General features: G+C 33.8%; 1 protein-coding gene across 1 annotated transcript in view; it reads right to left on the bottom strand.

The window, feature by feature from the left end:
• Positions 1–18,556, bottom strand: part of HFM1 (HFM1, ATP-dependent DNA helicase homolog (S. cerevisiae)) — a 39,482-nt gene that overhangs the window by 2,416 nt on the left and 18,510 nt on the right. Inside the window, exons 17-32 of the mRNA XM_009333880.1 lie at positions 17,815–17,948; positions 16,851–16,898; positions 13,909–13,989; positions 13,186–13,277; positions 12,244–12,350; positions 12,104–12,151; positions 11,793–11,890; positions 11,575–11,706; positions 8,614–8,699; positions 7,529–7,612; positions 6,319–6,476; positions 5,502–5,605; positions 3,305–3,400; positions 2,773–2,891; positions 1,836–1,918; positions 1,574–1,683 (exon numbers count right to left, since the gene is read on the bottom strand). Coding sequence (XP_009332155.1) covers positions 1,574–1,683; positions 1,836–1,918; positions 2,773–2,891; positions 3,305–3,400; positions 5,502–5,605; positions 6,319–6,476; positions 7,529–7,612; positions 8,614–8,699; positions 11,575–11,706; positions 11,793–11,890; positions 12,104–12,151; positions 12,244–12,350; positions 13,186–13,277; positions 13,909–13,989; positions 16,851–16,898; positions 17,815–17,948 — 1,580 coding nt within the window. The remainder of the gene's footprint in view (positions 1–1,573; positions 1,684–1,835; positions 1,919–2,772; positions 2,892–3,304; positions 3,401–5,501; positions 5,606–6,318; positions 6,477–7,528; positions 7,613–8,613; positions 8,700–11,574; positions 11,707–11,792; positions 11,891–12,103; positions 12,152–12,243; positions 12,351–13,185; positions 13,278–13,908; positions 13,990–16,850; positions 16,899–17,814; positions 17,949–18,556) is intronic.

The following is an 18,556-nucleotide window of genomic DNA, read 5'->3' as shown; positions in this document are numbered from 1 at the left end:
TTCTCTCTTTTTATCACCAGTCCAATTCTCTCTGCTAATTTTTTTTTCCTCTCTCTTCTGCCCTCCAGCATCAGACAGTGCTGGAATCTTCAGTCCTTTGTCATGGCCCTAATATATGCTTATGAAACCCTGATCCAGGTCTCCCTTTCAACAGAGGGGGAGCAGGAGAGGCTGAAATCAAAAATCCTGTTCCACAGACACTGGCAACACCAGGAAGGCACTGCTATTCTAATTTTGGATGTGCACAGTCAGCACGGTGCTTTATTGCACAGACACACAGACTTTAAATAAATTATAGGTTTAGGTTACTACAGTTTCACAGTATATTCTTAATTACCTCTTTTTTTTTTTTTAATGGAATGGAAAGATACCATATTACAGATGCGGTTAACCCTATAAAAATCATATGAACTGATGCCTTACTTCATCAGAACTGTTTTTGGTGCATTTTTTTAAATGCAGCTGGCCCAATCAATATGGCTACTACTATTCAATGGAGATGGTTTTTAGTCAGCAGTATCTACTACGTCCCCTTGATCCTGTATGATTTGCCTCAAGATGTTCTTAAGCATAGACTATAGCTATACTGGAATATCCATCTGTCTTCCCATGACTTTACTCTTTTACCACAACCATACCATACACTAACTGCCCACCCCCCATAGCAACTGATGATATGGCTATGCAACAGTCTTCCATCTTAAGACTAGATAACAACTATAGCAGGTAAATTAGTATGGCAGGAAAACACGAAGCATTAATTTAAAGGAATCGGATTACAATCCCATCATCAAAATATTAAGTAAAAATGAAATTATGCAGCATAGCTGCCAACACTTAAGGCACTATGAACTAAAAAACATTTCAATTCATTTCAGCACAGTGTTTCTTATATGCCTGAGTGTGATCTAAACATTGGAGCTGCTACTCATTAAGCAAATTAATCAAAACCTGATTCACATCCATCTACTGTCACCAAATACAATGGCAAAAGGCATGCAGTGAGGAGAACATCACAGTTATATACTGATAATGAAGACTGATCATTTAACACCAAATGTAAAAACATTTGTGGCCTTTCCAGTGGAAGAGAAACAGAAAGAAATTTTTTTTCCAGATGGAGATGTTTTACTAGTTATGAACTTAGTTACTGAATGGTCACATTCTGTCAGCTACCAAACAAAAGCTCACATTTCACTAACTTCTTCCAGCAGAAAGGGAAAAGAAGAAAATGTATAGATATAGGGGTAAAATACCTCTTGTATTACAAGCGGCTTCAGTGGAAATACATTACAGTCATAACGTTCAGGAAGTATTTACAGATTTTGACCCTTGTATATTTGATTTAGTCATTACTGTTTTATTTGAAGGTACATTTAGATGCTTAGATCTACATTAGAAATTCTTACCGATACCAGAAAGAAAGCCAATTAATGCCCCTGTATTTCCCTATACATTCAGCGTTCTATAATGCTATACTGGTTGCTGTAGTGATTTCAGCAAGTTTGAGTTTACAAATATATTCAAATCAGAACAGTGAAAATCATAATTTCAAACATTAGCAGTAACTTACTACTCTTTCCATAATTCCAGGATTGTAGTTGTTTCTGAGATCCTCCTAAGCTATTAATATTATCTACCTGGTCCACTGAAGGTGATGAAGACGACTGTTTATTGCTAGGCCTATTAAAAAAAAAAAAGAAATCAGTGACATGTCAGTAAAACAGTTGCATAAAGTTGCAAAAGAATTTTATTCAGAAAACAGGTTTTAGTTGTCACAACTTAACATACTACGTAAAATAAGACAGATTTCTGTTACTTATATTAATCAGTACCTTGGCAACGCCAGCAACAAAGATTCAGGTGTAAAAACAAATTGTTTGAGATCCACATTTTGAGCTTGATTTAACATCTGCATCTAAAGAAAGAAGATTATTGTAACAAATAAGATATAAACATATTGAAAACCTTTTTTAACAATCTTAATGACATCATTAATACTGTATCAAGTTAGCATAATTTTTAAAGACTTTATAAGAATTCATAAAATCTTTCTGATATCTGCTTATCTAACACAATCAGTTAAAAAGGTTTGAATTACATGCTTCTAGTGGAGTTATCCAAGTACCCCGACAAAGTCAGACTGGTTATCACTAACTCTTACCTGTATTAGCTATAGGCTAACACATTCTCTATTGCAAACAAACAAGCAAACAAAACTGTGAGGAGGAAATAAACACTCCAATATCTCAAATGCCATTCTTGCTGCAGACAGAACTAGTTTAGTACTACATTCAAAGGGATAAAGTGTAAGCCATGAAATCTTTCAGAGGTTAAATCTAACATGGTTGGTTTTCTTACAAACAAGTGGATCTGCCTGTCAATGCAAAAAGATCTCTTAGTAGCATTACTCTGCTAAATACCACTATTTGTTTTCATTCAGGTCATATTTTGCCAAAACCAAGTCACAGTACAGTACCTTCCAGCGATGCCTCTGTACCTCACCCACCACAATCTATCAAATGCCATAAAAGTAAAAACAAAGAGTACATGCACAGAAGTGGATCACTGGAAGCGTTCCAAACAGCAGCAAAGACTCTCAAAGATTCCCGGACCTTTGGTACCTTTGTACTTTGATTTTTGCATTCCACACAGAAAAGACAAACTTGAACGGTCATATTTAGTTATAAAATTCCCTCTGCAAACAAATATATACAAATACATAACAGATTAAAATAAATCTATTCAATGGCTGACTGTATTCAGATGAACCTTTAACCGTTTTACTGGGGGTACAGATGAAATTGAGTTCCTGCTCCTTAAATCAGCTAGGTACAAAGAAAACTTTGAATCTCCATTCATCTCAGAACTTGGAGGTACTCCAGTTTTACCTGAGAAAAGGAATTACAGTCATCTTCAGATTAGTTTAGAAGGCATAAATCATAATTCTTTCCAGATCAATGGAAACTTTGCTACTGAGTTTAGTATCTTTTATTAAAAGATCCTAAAAGATTTACCACGCTAATTAAAAGATTTAAGACACCAATATTTATATAAAAGTGTAACAAGCTTGACATTGCTCTTAAATCATATGCTAGGTGTTCTGAAAGATGTTATTAATCATTGTAGTGCCATGAAAGTGTTATTGACATATTACTGCTTTTATAACTGCATCATAGCAACAACTCATGCCTGACTCTCTTGCTTACCTTGCTTCTCTTAATGTAGCTATTGGTATAAACTAAGCTATTCTAAATTGTATTTGTCTAAAAGCAACAGAAATAGTAGATTCAATGAAACTCACAGCAGTCATGTCCACACACATCTTTATTTTTACAGCGATGGTTGCATTCTCTGTTTCCATACTTCTTGTAGGTAATCTCTTGTTTAGATCTGCCTCCTAGAAAAATATAATACAGAAATGCTCATTTTTTATTTCACATGTATTGTTGAGAGAGTACTTCATACATTAAAAGACAAGCTAGAAGTAATCTGGGTCACTAGAATTTTGTTGCCTTCAACAAAACTTTGGGCTGCCCCAAAAACGTAATTGAAAAGAAATTAATCAATGCTACTGAAAGAGAGGCACTACTACATTCCCAAATTCAAGCAGTAATATTAGATACCAAACACCCAGGATTTTTCTTATTTTCAAATTCATCAAAGAATTGCACTGTAATACTTGACAAATGGAAGCAGTAGCAATGTATTTTTATTATACTTGAGAAAGGAACAGTATGGATAAATAAAGATCTAGCTCTCCACTGAAAGCAAAATTCAATTTTCTGTTGACTTTGGTATTAGCTAGATGATGTGATCTGACCGTTTACCTGTATCTACTTTTGCTGCTGGCAGACTTTGTGGTGAGCCATAATGCATATCAAGTGAAGACTCAGCTTTCAGTTTTTGATTTGTAACCGCTTTACTTCCCACTGTTTTCGGTGTTAAGTAAAAGGCTGTATATGCTTGCTGTATATCAAGGCCAACTTTGAAAAAAAGACAAAAATATTTAGAATTGCTATAAACTGTTTCTAAACTACTGATTACCTTCAGTTTTCTAAAGAGTTTAAGAAAGTATAAGTGTTTATTAAAAGATCATGGAAATTTGTTAAGATAACGTACCATTAAAAGCACACTATTACATGAATGGATTCTTTATGATTGAGATTAAAAAAACCAAACGTTTTCAGAATTAGAGACATGGTTACTAGATGAGTAACAAAATTAGTCCCTTTAACAGAATTTTTCTGTTTTAAATGTTTTAAACTACATTTATCTATGGCTTTGCACTGCCGATACAATTTTAACTTTAAAATTGTGCTACAGTCTGTGTTACAGGAGTATCAGCAGGTCTGTATTGACAAAGGCATAAAATGAGTATGTTGATAGTACTTTTGAAGTTGAATGCTAATAACAATTCTAGTTCTAATTAAACCAAGATTCGTATGAGACTATGAGAAACACCATTTATAAAAACAGTATTTTTGTCTTTTATTAGGCAAAGATTGCTGAAAAACCAGACAGGCTTTTAAAAAATGAGAGATTGCCTTCATGTCTGAAACAGAAGAGGACTTTAAAATAAGTAGAGACTAGGAAGACCTGCTTTTAGTCTAACTTCACTGTTACCAATTTCAGAGAAATTAACTGTTGTGTTGAGTTTTACTGAACTCAGTACAACTTGCAGATAGCCAAGTAGTAATACAAAGACAATTTTTTCTTCATCTGTTTGGTTAGAAAACCCTCCTTTTTCCTGAGCCACAGGTTTAGCTATAGGAATACAGATTATTCCAGGCCCAATTATTTTAATAGTCTCAATATTCAATATTTATAATGGAAGCACCAAATATACTTCAGTTAATCTAGCACACAGCAATCTTCTTTACAGGTGGAGGATGATGACAATTTAATACAGCCAGTCTATTTTTAAATTGTATTTCAAAGTTCTATGTTTCAAGGTCATCACTGTCTCTCCTCATCTGCTGCTACAGTTCCAATTCTATGGAAATTGACCCTGAGGGGACCAATGTTTAAATCTACACACATTAAGGCACAAAATTTTCCACTGTAGAAATTTCTTGCTACTGAAGTGGAGGTGAATCCATATCTAATATTTCTTTATCACAGTGCAAAACCTAACCATTCACAAAGACAGCTCTTCCCAGCATAAATAACCTATCAAGCTGATAGATTATCCCTACTGAAAGTTAATTCAACTTGAAGGTGAAGGGCAAAAGAGAATCCTAATCTGCATCAGAGCAAAATACTATCACCTAGTATCAGTTTTGATGTTTCCAGTTCATTAATATGCTAGTAAATGAAACAAACAGATAAGTAATTAGGACTGTTAGGTAATACTCAACCCAGTAAAAAAACATGTAATAGAATTTTGTTTCCAGATCATTCATTTTATTGTATTTTTGGCGTGATATAAAGTGTTCTAATAATTTATTCAAAATTCTTATGCAGTTGTTTTTAAATTAAAAGCATACCAGTCAACCTACCATAATCAGAACTAATTAAATTTATACTAATGTCCTCTGATTTAAGAGCTCTTTTCACTTCAATTTTCTTTGTCCAATTTCCAGTTTTCAGCAGCACAGAATCCCTGTAATGTATCAGTAAAGTTTTGTTAGATATGGACAATGAAAACAAGATTCTGTACCAGGACATCTGTAAACAAGTGAAAGAGTCTTTATTTGGTCTTAGTTCTTGGATTTTGCTTCATAAGTGGCCTAAGAATAACCTTCCAATAATACATGATTTATGGCCATAAGAGAGCCAGGATCCTGCACATCAGTTTCAGTTCTGCCAAAAGTGCCAGAGTTTGGCCAGAACTCATGTGAAGGTCATGCAGTTGGAAAAGATTTTGTTTCTCTCTTCCCATTTGCTCCAAGCATATCTTAGCCAACTGGAGAATTTAATTCCATCTCTGAGTGAAAAACAATTTTGACAATATGATATAATTGAAGAAATATAGCCAATAAGAGTAAGTAACAACTTGAGAATGTATCTTTTTGACAGGTATTTTACTTGTTTTATATTTATGTGGAAATTATTATGACTTCCATAATATGACATCAGTGTTGTACAGATATTTACACATACTCTGTACTGACAAGCACACCGGCAAGTTTTGGGGGTTTTTGAATCTTGTGCAGCATTTTAAATGACAAGAGTGACTAGAAAATGCTGTAGGATAAAGAATAGTTTGTACCATTTGGCATCAGTAGAAAGCATTGCAAAAACTGCAAGTCACAGAAAAGATTAAAAGAAAACATCCTTAAAAGATGCGAGGCAAAACCACCTGATCATACATACATAATTTTCTGATTAAAAATGACTTGGTTGTCAGCATCTCCTATGACCAATGTAACATAGTGAAAGTCTGTCGCTGTCCTCTTTGTCTGTAGCTGCTCGTAGTTTGTTAATTTGATGGTTACTAAGATTTCAGCCAATGTATCACTGTATTTTGGAAGCTAGGAAAAAATGATATAGAAAAGACATAACTGCTAAAACAGGCAAAGTAAAATATATGTCCTTCCATAAATTTTTAACTGTTGATACAAGCACAAAACCTTGATTCAAGCAATTTCAATTTGTGGTACTATTTTTATTTGTTGTTCTGAAACAGTATTAATACAGTAGTAACTTGTCCATAGCTGAATATCCTAAATTTGATTAAGTATTGAGAATAAAAGACAGTCTACATTAAGCCCCTGAAAAATCCTCTGTTCAATGCAAAGAGAAAGATGAAAGAAGAAAACTAGGTATATTTTGCCATTCCAACATTCCTCTATAAGATATTTATAATTGTTAAATCTTTCTTCTGAAAATAACTTTAGAGAGACTGATCTGGTATTATGTCAAATGAAAAACTAATATAGAACTGATCGTTATAACAACAGTATTTCACACATTTATTGACTTTTTAACTTCAAAGGTGTCTTCATTTGTACCAACTTCACGAGACACTTTAAGGCTATTTTTCAAATTTTGCATTTCAGAAGAGCAGAGTGGCTATGTGACCTCTTTAAAGCCAAGATGCATACCAGAACCTCAAAGCTCTTGATTGCACATGGAATTGCACCCTTCCTTTGAAAGGGTACCAGCTAGGTCAATTTACTGTTTCTCTATATTCCTAAGTGTGACGTAGAAAATAAACATGAGTTAATGCTTCTTCAGTAAGTTTTATATGGATGTTTTTCTGTCTCTGGTGTTTACTTATAGTCAAGATAGAAGAGATCTCTCAGACTCACATATAATGCTAGAAAGTGGAATATACTGGTTTGCATCTGTAACATAAAATGCTATGTGAGAGAGAGAGAGAAGCCAATGTATTATAGGGAATGTCTATTCCAAGGCTCTCCTTTGATGTTTAAGAGTTTGATTATACATGCTAAGGTGGAAGGAGGCCACAATATTGTGTAATCTTCTATCAGTGAAGACTCAAAATTTCTTTCAGTCAGTGTTTGCTCTTTCGTTTAATAATATCACCATAAAAACATAAAATAAATAGAAAAGCATTTACCTGTTCAATGGCAAGTTCATATTTTGGAAGGTGCAAAACAGATTCTTTTATCTGGTTTCCAAAAGGAGGATGTCTGTTTAAAATCTGCAAAGATTTAATTTCATTTCCAATACATTCAGCTGATCAGAGATGCCAACAGAAATGTAAATCCAAGGAATCAAAGTCACCAGAGTAATTATGCTACCAACAAAAGCCCTCATCACTCCTGGTTCTTTACTGTCAGTGATGCCCAGAATAGCAACATAACCAAAAGAAAATTCTACTACTTTTTCGTGTTGCTACTACTTCTGTTCAGGTAACAGCCAATGAACTAGCCAATGACCTCAAAACCTGACTACTCAGGTTTTATGTGAGATGACTCTTCTATGCTGCCCTAGCTTTAGTCAAAACAAAACAAGTGACAGGAAAACTGCAAAAGGGGGCAGAAAAGAGAAATAAAATTCCTAAAGCCAAAACAGAAAAACCCAAGTAAGATCTATTTCCTTTAGAAATCCGTTATATCTTCCAGAACTCTGGAAAAACAGTTTCCTCAGAAAAGAAGCCAAGAGCCAAAGAACTTGTCCTGGGGTAAAATCTAACTTCCCTAAAATAAGAAGTACTTTATAGGTGATTCAGAAGAATTTTATTCTAGGACTATCTTTAACTAAAACTAGCAATAATGGAAATTCAGGATTCTCATCATTAACATACATTAAGAGAAACTGTAAATACGTACTCCCTTTCGTGTTTTTTCTAACACTCCTAAAAGGGAAATGCATATTGTCCTTTGTTTCAAACCATCGTAATGATTAAATTCTACATATCGAAGCAACTGCTTTCCAAAACCAGCCTGATAAATCAGTGAAATCATCCACATTAAATTTGCTAGAACAAAACATCGTACACATTTTCAAGGAAAAATAGCAGTAGCCACATTTTTTTTTTTTTTAAATTCATTAGGATAAATGAATAAACCACTTAAAACACTCAATTTTGCTGACAATCATATAGCAGATACATATTAACTATACTGCTTTTACTGGTAACAGTATTAATACTCAATATTTTCCTTATCATATTTATCTGCATACAAAATAATAAATTACCAATTCAAGCTCCCTTGCATTTGTGTCTTCTATTTTTTTAAATGATGTCAGCCCAGCATTTACCATAGCATTTGACAGTGATACACCTGTGAAAAATTTAAGTTTTATGCTGTTAAATGACAATCGCTAATCTCAAATTATTTTCAACAACTGCATTATAGCAGGTAAAACCAAAGTGGAAATAATTTTATAGTATGTTTGTCCCAGCTTTTTGCCCAGCAAATCACTAAATTTCTTTTCAGATGATTAAATATTTTAGTATTATTTAATTTCACTTATCCATTAGTAAAGAGAAGAAGAAATGCAATACAAATCAAACATGGAAACACTCAATACTTCAATACTGACAATTTTTAGTTACATTTTCTAGAGTAAAACATTTTAGATCACTTTCTACAAGAGTCAAGAAACGTGTTCTGCATATAGATGATAAAAAAAGCACATCACACAGCATTCTTTTGTCTCAGAAATGTTTTCCCTATCCAAGGAATTATTTAACTATGTTAAAAGTCACAAGGATCTCCATGTTTTTGAGCAAGCTAATAAGGAAATTCACAAAAAAAAAAAAAATTATTATGATCTTCTAGGAGTCTTTGCAGATTTAGCAAAAGATTTTCCCATGGCTTTATCTGCCATAAAAGCAGAGAATTCTTATTCTTACAATCTTACTCCTCTTTGTGATCTCCAGTTCTTTCAAACTTCTAGTGAGATTTAGAGTCATCACAGCATACGAAAAGGCATTTCCCTCACCTGGAACTACAGCCTACTATAATAACCACAATAATTTAAAGTAAAAGATAGTACTAAATACTTAGAATGAGCATGTGGATTCTTCATACATAATTCTGTAGAAACAGTAAAAGAGATCTGAAAATTAAGTGGGAAACCTCTCAAGAGTCTTAGGTTGCTTCTTGGAAGACGTTACAGCAATCTTACAAGAAAAGACTCACTTCAACTCAAGAATTTAATGAGTTAGAGAAACGGAAGACCTTTCATCCTTTTATGTATATTTGAACACCTTTTGGGTCTGACTTAGGGAACGCATCTTCTACCATCTCCCCTCTCCTTTGCAAACAGTCTGAAAACTCTCACTTATTACTTCTCCAGCTACTTCAGTTAGAGCTGTTGCCTTGTTTCTTTATAAGTGAAGCTGAAGACTAGTTCTTTTGTCATAATTCCTAAAATGGCAGAAGGGTTTCCACCAGTGAAGAAAATATGAGATAAAAATAAGACTTTTTGTCTTTATTTCTGAGCAAGAAAAAAATGGAGGTGGAAATCAAACTGAACAAGTAGTAAAGGTGATAAAATCCTGCATGGCAACCGATCATTATCCTCTCTGTCAAAACAAGCAAACAGAAATCAAGCATATCATACAGCAACAAGAGGGAGCATCATTATTGGACAAGAGTAACAAATTGAGATAGTTGTAGAAACGCAGTAAGAATTCAACTGAATCCTCAATCTCAGTAAGGCCAAATGTCAGTTAAAGAACAGCCACTCTTGTAAAGGAAATACTGATTACTAAGGCTTTTTTAAGATTCAAAAAAATAACACACTGAGATAAGAGTTTAAAAATCAGGGATTTCTGAATGTTACATGGTATCGGTAGATTTCTGTGAGCTCAAACAATTCACTTAACTTCACAAAGACATAGAATAGGCTTAGCAGCCATAGCATGACAGAGGTCAAGAACCAGACATCATAATATAGGCATCAATTCAATATTTGATTCAGGAATAGAGAGTGAACTGTCAGCAGACAGTTGGAAGCCTGTCAGTAGAACAAATGGAACTTTGAAAGTTAGCAATTCTTTGTAACGTGCTGCAAGAGCAATGACAGCGTAGGAAAAAATACCAAAAAAAAAAAGGAAAACAGGACAGAGGTGTATATATAGCACTTCTATTATTAAAAAACTAAACCTGACTTTATTCTATTGAATATTGTATACAGGAAAGCATTTATCTACACTGCAGGCGCCATGTTTATTCCACTCATCCTAACCCCCTAGGAACGCTGAACATGAGGCAGACTCCTCAGACGACTGTGTGCTCATCGGCACAGATCCGGAAGTAGTGGAAATGGGTTCCCACCACACCGTACCGTGCTGCGCACAAGCCAGCAAGCCCTGTCCCTTGCTTTGAATCCTCACGAATGAAGCAATACAGCTTCTGCACCTGAGCTGGCAAGGCTGTAATGTACTGTACCGTATGGATCTTCTGGCTTAGCTATTCTCTAATTTTCAGATCTCTGTACTATACTGTTCTGTACAGAGTAGGTGCGTCTTTAAAGAAGAAATACAGAGAACACTGCAGCAAATTCTGAAAGCATGAAGGTATGATAAGACCAGACACCAAAGCAGGAAGCTATACTATTACCTCAATCAAGTATAACTACATTTTTGTAATGCAGAGGACTCCAAAATTTCTGAACTCCTTTTCAAATAATTATGACAAGTCTGTACTTCCAGCCAGAAGTTCATCCAGTAACAGATACAATGATAGGAAGAAGATTATTAGAAACTTGTGATCCTCGTGTATAAGAACCTCATGCACAGTAAACTTATTTCTATTTCATGATTCCTATCCACGTCAATGCAAATTAAAGGGTTTTCATGCATATGAGTAACAGGACCTACAGTGACAGCTGTTTGGAAAGGAAGGCATAGCCTAGTCAGAGATATGCAACCGCACAAATGTGGAATATGCCCAAGATACCGAGATCAACATTAAGAAAAAAGAACAACTCTGAAATACTTCGAAAGCCTGAAGAAAATTACTAAACGGATTACTGCTACTTTTATCATGACAGACTATTCTGACAACTGTGGTACTCAGTTGTGGCAAATGAGTAATTAGGAGATTCATTTAATTATGTAACCAGACACCCCAGAAATTAGCAGGCTAATCGTGAGTTTTGATTCTGTATCAGATTACACGTTTATAATTTCTGACTAGTACCTACCAATTTTTTCCAATTGTTTAGACACATGAAGTGAATTTTCCCAAAGTTTGCACCTGAAACACTTCGCTAAAATCAGAGAGTTTAATAAAGCAGAAAAGTGGTTCTTACATGATGCCAGAAAATCAGACAACCCTGTGAAAATAAGATTGACTTGCATTACTCAAATAAAATGTAGCTTATTATTATATGTACCAAAAAAGGATTAAATTTTACCATACATCTAGTAACTCTTACGCCATTTCTAAATATTCTGCCAGTATCTTGTGTCAAAGTAAAGTCTTGAATAGGAATGCATCCTAGCTGAGCCTGAATAAGACTGGAAAAAAATAGTTTTTGGTATATAAGCCACGCTGTAAGCAAAGTATAACAACATAAAAGTTTCTACTGGAAAACAAAAGAAGATTCAGACTAGAAAGAATGAAATGCAAGATCTGGTCCTCTATAAAACGATATAAATTTTAGCAGGGACTTCAACAGCCATAAAATGATAGCTTTGCAATAAAAAGTAACACCACAATATAATATTTACCAGTTTATTTTCATTTCTCTTGTTTTTATCTTCCCCTCCATGGGAAACCTATGCATGAAAATACACATATTTTCTGCTATTCATTTTATTTATTGCTAAACAGATACTTTTCTTTTTCAATGTATTTATTTTTTTTATACCTGATAGTTATTTTGTCCTTGTCTTTATTCAAAGTGTTCAGTATTTTCTTTTCATTTGTTCTTAACTTGACATCCAGAAATTCTGTGCAGTTGGAGATCATTGTAATCTGTAACAATTTAACTTTTTTATTGTTTTTCTTTGCTATTTTTTTGACTTCTTCCAACATTAAAAAAAAATGCTTTAAAAAAATTTGATTGTCTCAACACTACGACCATGAAAAGATGGTCAATCAGTTCTTTCTAATATGACCAACTTTCTTTCATCTTTCTATAAAGGCTATTATATAACAAAAGGGGAAGATTTTTCTCTCAGTTTTTAGATTACCATTCCACTTGAAATTATCCAAAATCACACTGCTAACACTTTATGATATACAAGGCAAATATAAATAGTTTTTGCTATCTGTTATGTATTTCACTTTACTTTCTTCATACTTTAGTAACAAAGATAGTCATAGGAGAACAGGCATTCCATTTTTTCATGGCCAATCTGTTCTACCATAGTATTTGCTTGAAAACAAAATGTCTTTTGTGACTTAACAGTAGCAATAACAACCTGTTATCTGACAGAGGAAAATGACTTAAAACAGAAAGACAGTAACATTCCTTTAAAAGTAAAATCCGCTCTGCATGCATCTCGTTTTTGCTGCAAAACAATTTGTTACAATACAATACAATGTTTAATACATAAACAGAACAGCTTCAGCAACTTTGTATCTTCACAAGCAAGGTTAGTGAGGGGAGAAAGAGTTGGAAATCGAAAGATCTCGAGTACAAAGCCTCAAAAACACTCCATATGGAATTTATTTAGATGTATTCTCTAAAACTTTATATAAACAAAGCCTGAGCTCTTTAAAAGAAATAAAAACTTCTGCTTATCATCTTTAATTTTGTTTAAAATCAATTGAACATATGTAAATTTTCTTTAAAAAGTTAAATTACCAATTCATTTAAAGTCTCTGTTCCCTTAATTGTGAAAAATTGTTTCACTGTGTCAAATGCAATATAATACCATGCCATCAATCTTCCAGTCTCTGTAAAAGAAGAATATACCTTAAAAAAATAAATATGCCAATTATTTTTTTAGTATATTTTTTTTAAGTCACAAAATTGAATTAGTTTTCTTATTACAGGGCTCCATGAGATTTACCACCACTGACTCAGTATGTTATGGCCCCCAGCTGTCTGATGGATTTTACTGACCCCATCACAGAGTGGCAGAAAGAAATACGTGCCAGTTACAGTTTTCTCCAATGGAGATGAATTCACACTAATATACCAGACTGTGAACTGTGGATGCTGAGAAGCCAACCACCTCTAGCAGAGGACTGTAGAGAAAAGCAGGTATTGATAAAACCTGTCCTTCATTGCACTGTGTCACATCCAATTATCCTGTGATAATGTTCTATAATTTTCTCCTAATCTGCAACGAAATTTCCAGCAACAAGAGAAGATCTATTCATGGATCAGCATTAAGAGAATGAACTTCCATGATTTGTTAAAGAAACCTGCTCATATATTCTAGTCAAACAATCTCTCAGATTCTGTTCTCTACTACATTTGTGTACTCCTATTAATGGGTCACAAGAGTAATTGTGACCCTTTGTAGTTCACTACTATCTCAACATCACTTCTGCAAATGAGTTTATTTTTAAAAAGTGTTACCTGTTGGTTTGAAATTATTTGTTTCATCCATCCTGATCAAATCAAAAGATGATAAATCATTTAAGTTCTTCAAACACAGTTCTGTTGACAATTTGAAAATATATTTATTTTTAGTACATGCAGAAAAACTTACCTATGCACAAACCAGAAACAACATCATCAAATTGCAGTGAATGTATACCAGAGTAATTCCACTGAACTCAAGTAAAGGTTTTAGAATATGATCCTGCTTCTACTAAAGCTGGTGGGTAACTTCTGCCCAGGGAAAGCTCACTCAAAGATATCTGATACAGGACAACCCAACTCTTTTCCAGTAAAGCAAAAGTAGCAAAGTAAAATAAACTAGATGCACAGAATGTAGGCTGCCATATTCAATTCTGAATGACAGACTGGAGAGCCCACAGTAGTTATACAAAAGATTGCCGCTAGAGTGTTAACACTTAAATAGTTGAAATTTCAAATATCCACAGGTATTTATGAATCCTTCATCAGAAATTTTCATACTGTATGAGATGCATTTGTATTTACTTCACTGAACTTATTTAGTCAGATATCTGCATGAGGATGACCGAAGAGTTTTGTTTTTCTCTTTTTCAAAACCAAGGTAATTAAAAGGCAAAAATTACATTAATACAATGTTCAGAATTTAGAATTAAGCTGGGAAAGCACTCAAAGTGATAGTTCCCATAGCAACCAGAAGTCATTCACATTGCACGTGAAATGTGTGAAAACATAACTATAAACATTACTACAAAATATTTCACTTGTGCAGGGAAAAGGAGCTAGTTTCTGTAGGAACTTTAAAGAGAGATTGTTTTTAAGATCAGAGCACTTCAAGGAAATACAATCCACCCCTACAAAGCATTTGTAAGTGAAGCCTTCTACCCTAGCACTATCTGTAGAGGTGATTTCAAACCATGCCTTCTCCCATAAAGGCTTAGTTAGGTAATAACATGCTTCATTTCCTCCATTCCCTTCAACTTACATTCCAAAACCAGAAATGTCCTGATCTAAAAGACAGGAAAAAGTAGAAAACAACTGAAAGAGCATATGAACTAGGTACCTTTTCTTACTGGTAAGTACTCCTGTTCTTCCTATCTGCAAGTCACAGTCGATGTCTCCCGTATTTGGAGACTTCAAGCAGTATATACTAAGTGTATTCCTGGAGATGGGTCCTCGAAACCCTTACACAATAACCAGCCTCAGCATAGGTCCACCGAGCCCAACACCAATCACAAGTTACTCTACACAACTGTGTAAAATTTAATAAATGTGTAAGTGGAGTTCAAGTACTAGCTCTACAAAATTCAGGGCATATATCAGTCTATGTTTTCATGTACCACGCCCCCCTCCAGATATTTAAGCTCCAATTGGTCTAGTATACAATTATACAGAATTATGATAGCCATGAGGACTTTCACTGAAGAGAGAAAACTGCATTTGTAGATTTGCAGAACTCCACTTACAATCTTAGCAAGTGGTCTTTTATTGATATACTTATTTTGGATCTACTAGAAAACTTACATTCAAATAAATTAAAAGAAAAAAAAAAGTTGTATGCTATATTCATATTTAAAGATGAGAGGTACTGATACCCAAACTATTTAGTCAGCTGTATGTATTCTGATGGAATTGTAAATAACTAAAAAGCGGTATTTAAAAAACCAAACAACAACAAAACAATAATTGGGTTTTATTCAAGTCTCAGCAAAAAAAGCCTCTTAAAAGTAGTCTTCCAGTCATTTTTACAGTATTACAGGAAGAAGATGGTGCTGCTAATTTTTTAATTTTTTTTTTGTATCTGTAAACTTGGATGCCTCATTCTCACATTACTGCTCACTTGAAGAGCAAGTGCAATTTCTTAATTATGTATTTGCATTCTCTTAGTTCTTTGCTATTGTATTATGCATTTGCTATTCATATGCAAATTTTAAAACTAAATTTGGAATTAAAATAGCAAAATAATTTTTAAGAGGATCTACTGAATCCATATGCCTGAGATATGACTGGTATTGTATGGAATGCTTAATGCGCAAAGATCTTTGAAAGACTGCAAGTCTTCCCTTGACACCCCTAAGCAAAATGAGTAATTCAATCCATAAGGGCCAAATTTCAGGTAACAAGCAAACAATACGCTACAATGTAGATCTCCAACGCAAAATGTCATGGTCAGAGAATGGAATTCTCAGATCATACCAGTTCAGATGTCTGAACAGCAAACCTATACAATGTGAGTATTGTGACTTACCTGTACAAAAATACAGATTTTAAGATTTGCTCCTATCCTCCAATCCACTGAATCCATCACTGGACAAGATCTGCCTCACTCTGGAGTTCTCTAAAATTTCTTTTTCACGTTATTTATGCATTTTTGAATGACCAATATAAAAATATTGATCATAAAAAAATAATATGTTCTCTCTTTCCACCTGCTCTTTATTATTGCTGCCTAACATGCTATAATCATGCAATTTGAAACTGTGTCCGATGGTGAAGAAGTTTACATTTTACATCCTTTGTTTTCAAGGCTAAATTTATGATGAAGGGAAGATGACAATTTCTGAAAAGGGCTTTCTTGAAAGTATAACAACAGAAATTAATGAAAGCAAATGAGATCAATCGAAGGAAAATTCGGAAGAATGACAAGCAATCAAAATTAAAGTGCTCTGTGTGTAGTTTTATTTCTGAGAATGTATATGGAGATGAGGTAGGTAAAGGCATTTAATTTTTTTCCTCTATACAAGAAAAACTTTTCCACCAGTCAAAATGTACTGATAGTGTTTCAAAAATACTAATAATTAAATGAAATCAATAGCACAACATAGTAAATTACATTTGTTCTGTGAATGGATCTACTGAAATCAATGGAGATATATAATAAACGTGGATGAACCTGCCCTAAAATGTAACATTTTACTGAAAAAAGCTTAAAAGCCACTTACCTTGTAATTTTGCTTCAATTCCAATTTTATGCAATGCAGATGAAAAACCTTCATGAAAAGACAAATGGCTTTTAAATCTAATACAATGGTACCTCCTCAATATCATGACCCATCAAAACTGATTTGCTGATTTTTGGGAGCCAGACAAATACCCCGAAGTGAAAAATTTGTAAATATTTATTACGCTGGGAACAAGTCAAAAGCCTTACATAGTGTAAGTATCTAAGTATCAATAAATGGCTGTTAGAACAGATGGGCAAAGGCAAAAGCTGCAGATATTCCCCTATGTAAAACATCAGCGTCCTCAAAGTTGCAGAAATGTCAGTGAGCAACTTCACATGTAGAGTTTTCATATTTTAGAATACAGGAAGCCACCTGAATTTTAACACCCGTTCAAGTACTAGATGTACTATGTTCCAGTCCCATCTATAAATCCTTAAAAAAAATTGTCTCCAGCAAGCACCCAATGACTTCATAATCGGGTGTAGAGCAAGTGGACAGGAACAAAGATATGGTCAGGGCTGGGACTGAGAGACTGTTCTGGACAAGACAAATTGAAGACACCAGCATTAAGATTATTGAAACTTTGTTTTAGAAAAACTATGAAATATTAGACACATTTTTTTCTTAGCAGCAGATTACATATTCAGCGCTGGAAAGTACCTTATAGCTTGATACTGCATTAATACATGGTCCAATGTATTAAGATCAAAAGAAATAGATCATTATGAAGCTGTAAATGTCGTCTTCACAGTTTTGAAGTGTTATACCATGCTGAAACTCCTACTACTTATATTAAAGCAACTGAAACTGTTGTTCCTAAAAATGTGACAGGCCATATTACACATCTTGTTTTCAACCCCTTATGAAATAATAGTCCATAAGAAAACAAAAGAAAAAAATAATATGGATACAAGACATCCTAGTGTCGTAATTCAGACCAATTAAGGAAAAAACAACAAACCATAATGAGCTGGATTTTTTAAGGCTCTAATGTACAAGAACGTTGATCGTATCCATTCCAAAGCTACAGTGACATCTGTGACAGTATGTAACACTATTTCTGCATTTAAGTGCTCAACAAGATGCCTGTGCAAGCTAGCAAAAATAAGAAAAAAAATGGTAAGTACATTTACCAATTATTAGTACAAAAAGTGCTAAAACTATTTTTTGGGAAAAAAACAAAACAAAACTAACCTCTCCCCCAAAACCACAGCAATTTTCATTTGTTGGGGGTTTTTTTGGTTGGGTTTTTTTTTTTTTTACTGTCAACTGTTCACTTTAATCAGTGAAATCAATAGAAAACAGTAAAGAATATGTAAATAATCAATGGTGTAATTTGTTTGTTATGGCTTAATGTCCAGCAAGCAAAAATAAAAAAAACTCGTCAACTGTGGTTTCACAATTATTTAGAAAACAAAGCTACATACATTTAAAAGTTACAGCACAGTGTTGATATTTTGAATATATTTGAAAAATTAAACCTTAAACAAAATTACATGAGCAAAATTTCCTGTTTTATCCTTTAATGTCTTAACTTTCCTACATATTTCTCTTGATATTCTGTTCATATCAAGTGAATTCTGTAGTCTGGTATTTTCCAGACTCTATAATCTGAAAATTCAGAGACATGATCTGGGTTCAATTCTTGCTTTTTGTCTTTGTAATTATGTACTATTTCATATAGTTTCTTCAGTTTTCCAGCA

This window comes from Pygoscelis adeliae, unplaced genomic scaffold, assembly GCF_000699105.1.
Source record: "Pygoscelis adeliae isolate BGI_AS28 unplaced genomic scaffold, ASM69910v1 Scaffold10, whole genome shotgun sequence".
NCBI lineage: Eukaryota > Metazoa > Chordata > Aves > Sphenisciformes > Spheniscidae > Pygoscelis > Pygoscelis adeliae.
This window is presented reverse-complemented; position numbering and strand designations above follow the sequence as displayed.